We start from the raw sequence: 1,042 nt of genomic DNA, 5'->3' as shown, positions 1-1,042 counted from the left end.
TGTGTCTGCACTTTTTGAACATGCCCAGCACACTTTAACAGCACCGTGATGATACTGATAATGATTGTGGTCAGTGTAATCGTGATTAATCCGGTTGCATCTCTATTGCAGTTACCGGGCAGTGATATAGCCAGCGGCAGCGATGTGCTCTCCGACATCATTCCCAGCGTGCCCAGCTCACCCTGCCTCGCGGCCAAACGGAAAAACAAACCGCACCGGAACCTGGACGAGCTGCCCTGGAGCGCCATGACCAACGACGAGCAGGTCTCAAACCCTCACTCCTGGCAGCGTACGCAGTGACACTAGCACAGCTTGATGTGATACTGAAATATGTGATGACACATGTTTAACTGGACACCGTTAGGAAAGAAAGGAAGCCGTGTCACTGTGTTTGCTTGTGTTATTCTGTTTCTTTGCTGTCAAGTGTCTCTTAGTGTCTGTGTGAGCTCACTTTGGTGATTCTCATTTGTCAGGTGGAGTATATTGAGTATTTGAGTCGAAAAGTGAGCACAGAGATGGGACTTCGGGAGCAGCTGGACATCATAAAAATAATCGACCCGAGCGCACAGATTCTGCCGACAGACAGCGAGTTCATCATCGAGCTGAACTGCCTCACCGATGAAAAGCTCAAGCAGGTGAGTAATTACACTCAACACCTCCTGCAAACAAACAGCAGTCCTCCATCCACAGCACTGCCAGGGCGGATCATCAGCACTCTGTTTGCAATATGTTACACAACTTTCTATAATCTAAACACATTCTAAAGGGGTCATCGGATGCTAAGTTCACTTTTACATGTTGTTTGGACTGAAATGTGTGTTGGCAATGTGTGTACACATCCACCCTATAATGATAAAAATCCACACAGTGCTGTTTTCTTTTTTAAATCCCCCAAAATAACCCCTTTCTCATATCAAGCCGTTCTCAGATTCTTGATGTGTGTCACGACGAATGCGGCTAAAGTTTACAGTCTCTGAGAACTGCGTCACCCCACCGTAGAGAGGGGCGGGGTCAGCAGAGCTCATTAGCATTTAAAGAGACA

The 1,042-nt window shown here is 47.1% G+C and overlaps 1 protein-coding gene across 1 annotated transcript in view; it reads left to right on the top strand.

Moving 5' to 3' along the window:
- Positions 1–60: 60 nt before the first annotated feature.
- Positions 61–1,042, top strand: part of LOC107578877 (protein FAM199X-like) — a gene marked incomplete at its 3' end in the record, with an annotated part of 22,957 nt that continues 21,975 nt past the window's right edge. Inside the window, exons 1-2 of the mRNA XM_016264781.1 lie at positions 61–264; positions 474–635. Of these exons, the coding sequence (XP_016120267.1) occupies positions 61–264; positions 474–635 (366 nt within the window). The remainder of the gene's footprint in view (positions 265–473; positions 636–1,042) is intronic.

This window comes from Sinocyclocheilus grahami, unplaced genomic scaffold, assembly GCF_001515645.1.
Source record: "Sinocyclocheilus grahami isolate Dianchi unplaced genomic scaffold, SAMN03320097.WGS_v1.1 scaffold12486.1, whole genome shotgun sequence".
Taxonomy (NCBI): domain Eukaryota; kingdom Metazoa; phylum Chordata; class Actinopteri; order Cypriniformes; family Cyprinidae; genus Sinocyclocheilus; species Sinocyclocheilus grahami.
The sequence above is the reverse complement of the archived record's forward strand: the minus strand, read 5'-3'. Positions and strand labels throughout refer to the sequence as shown.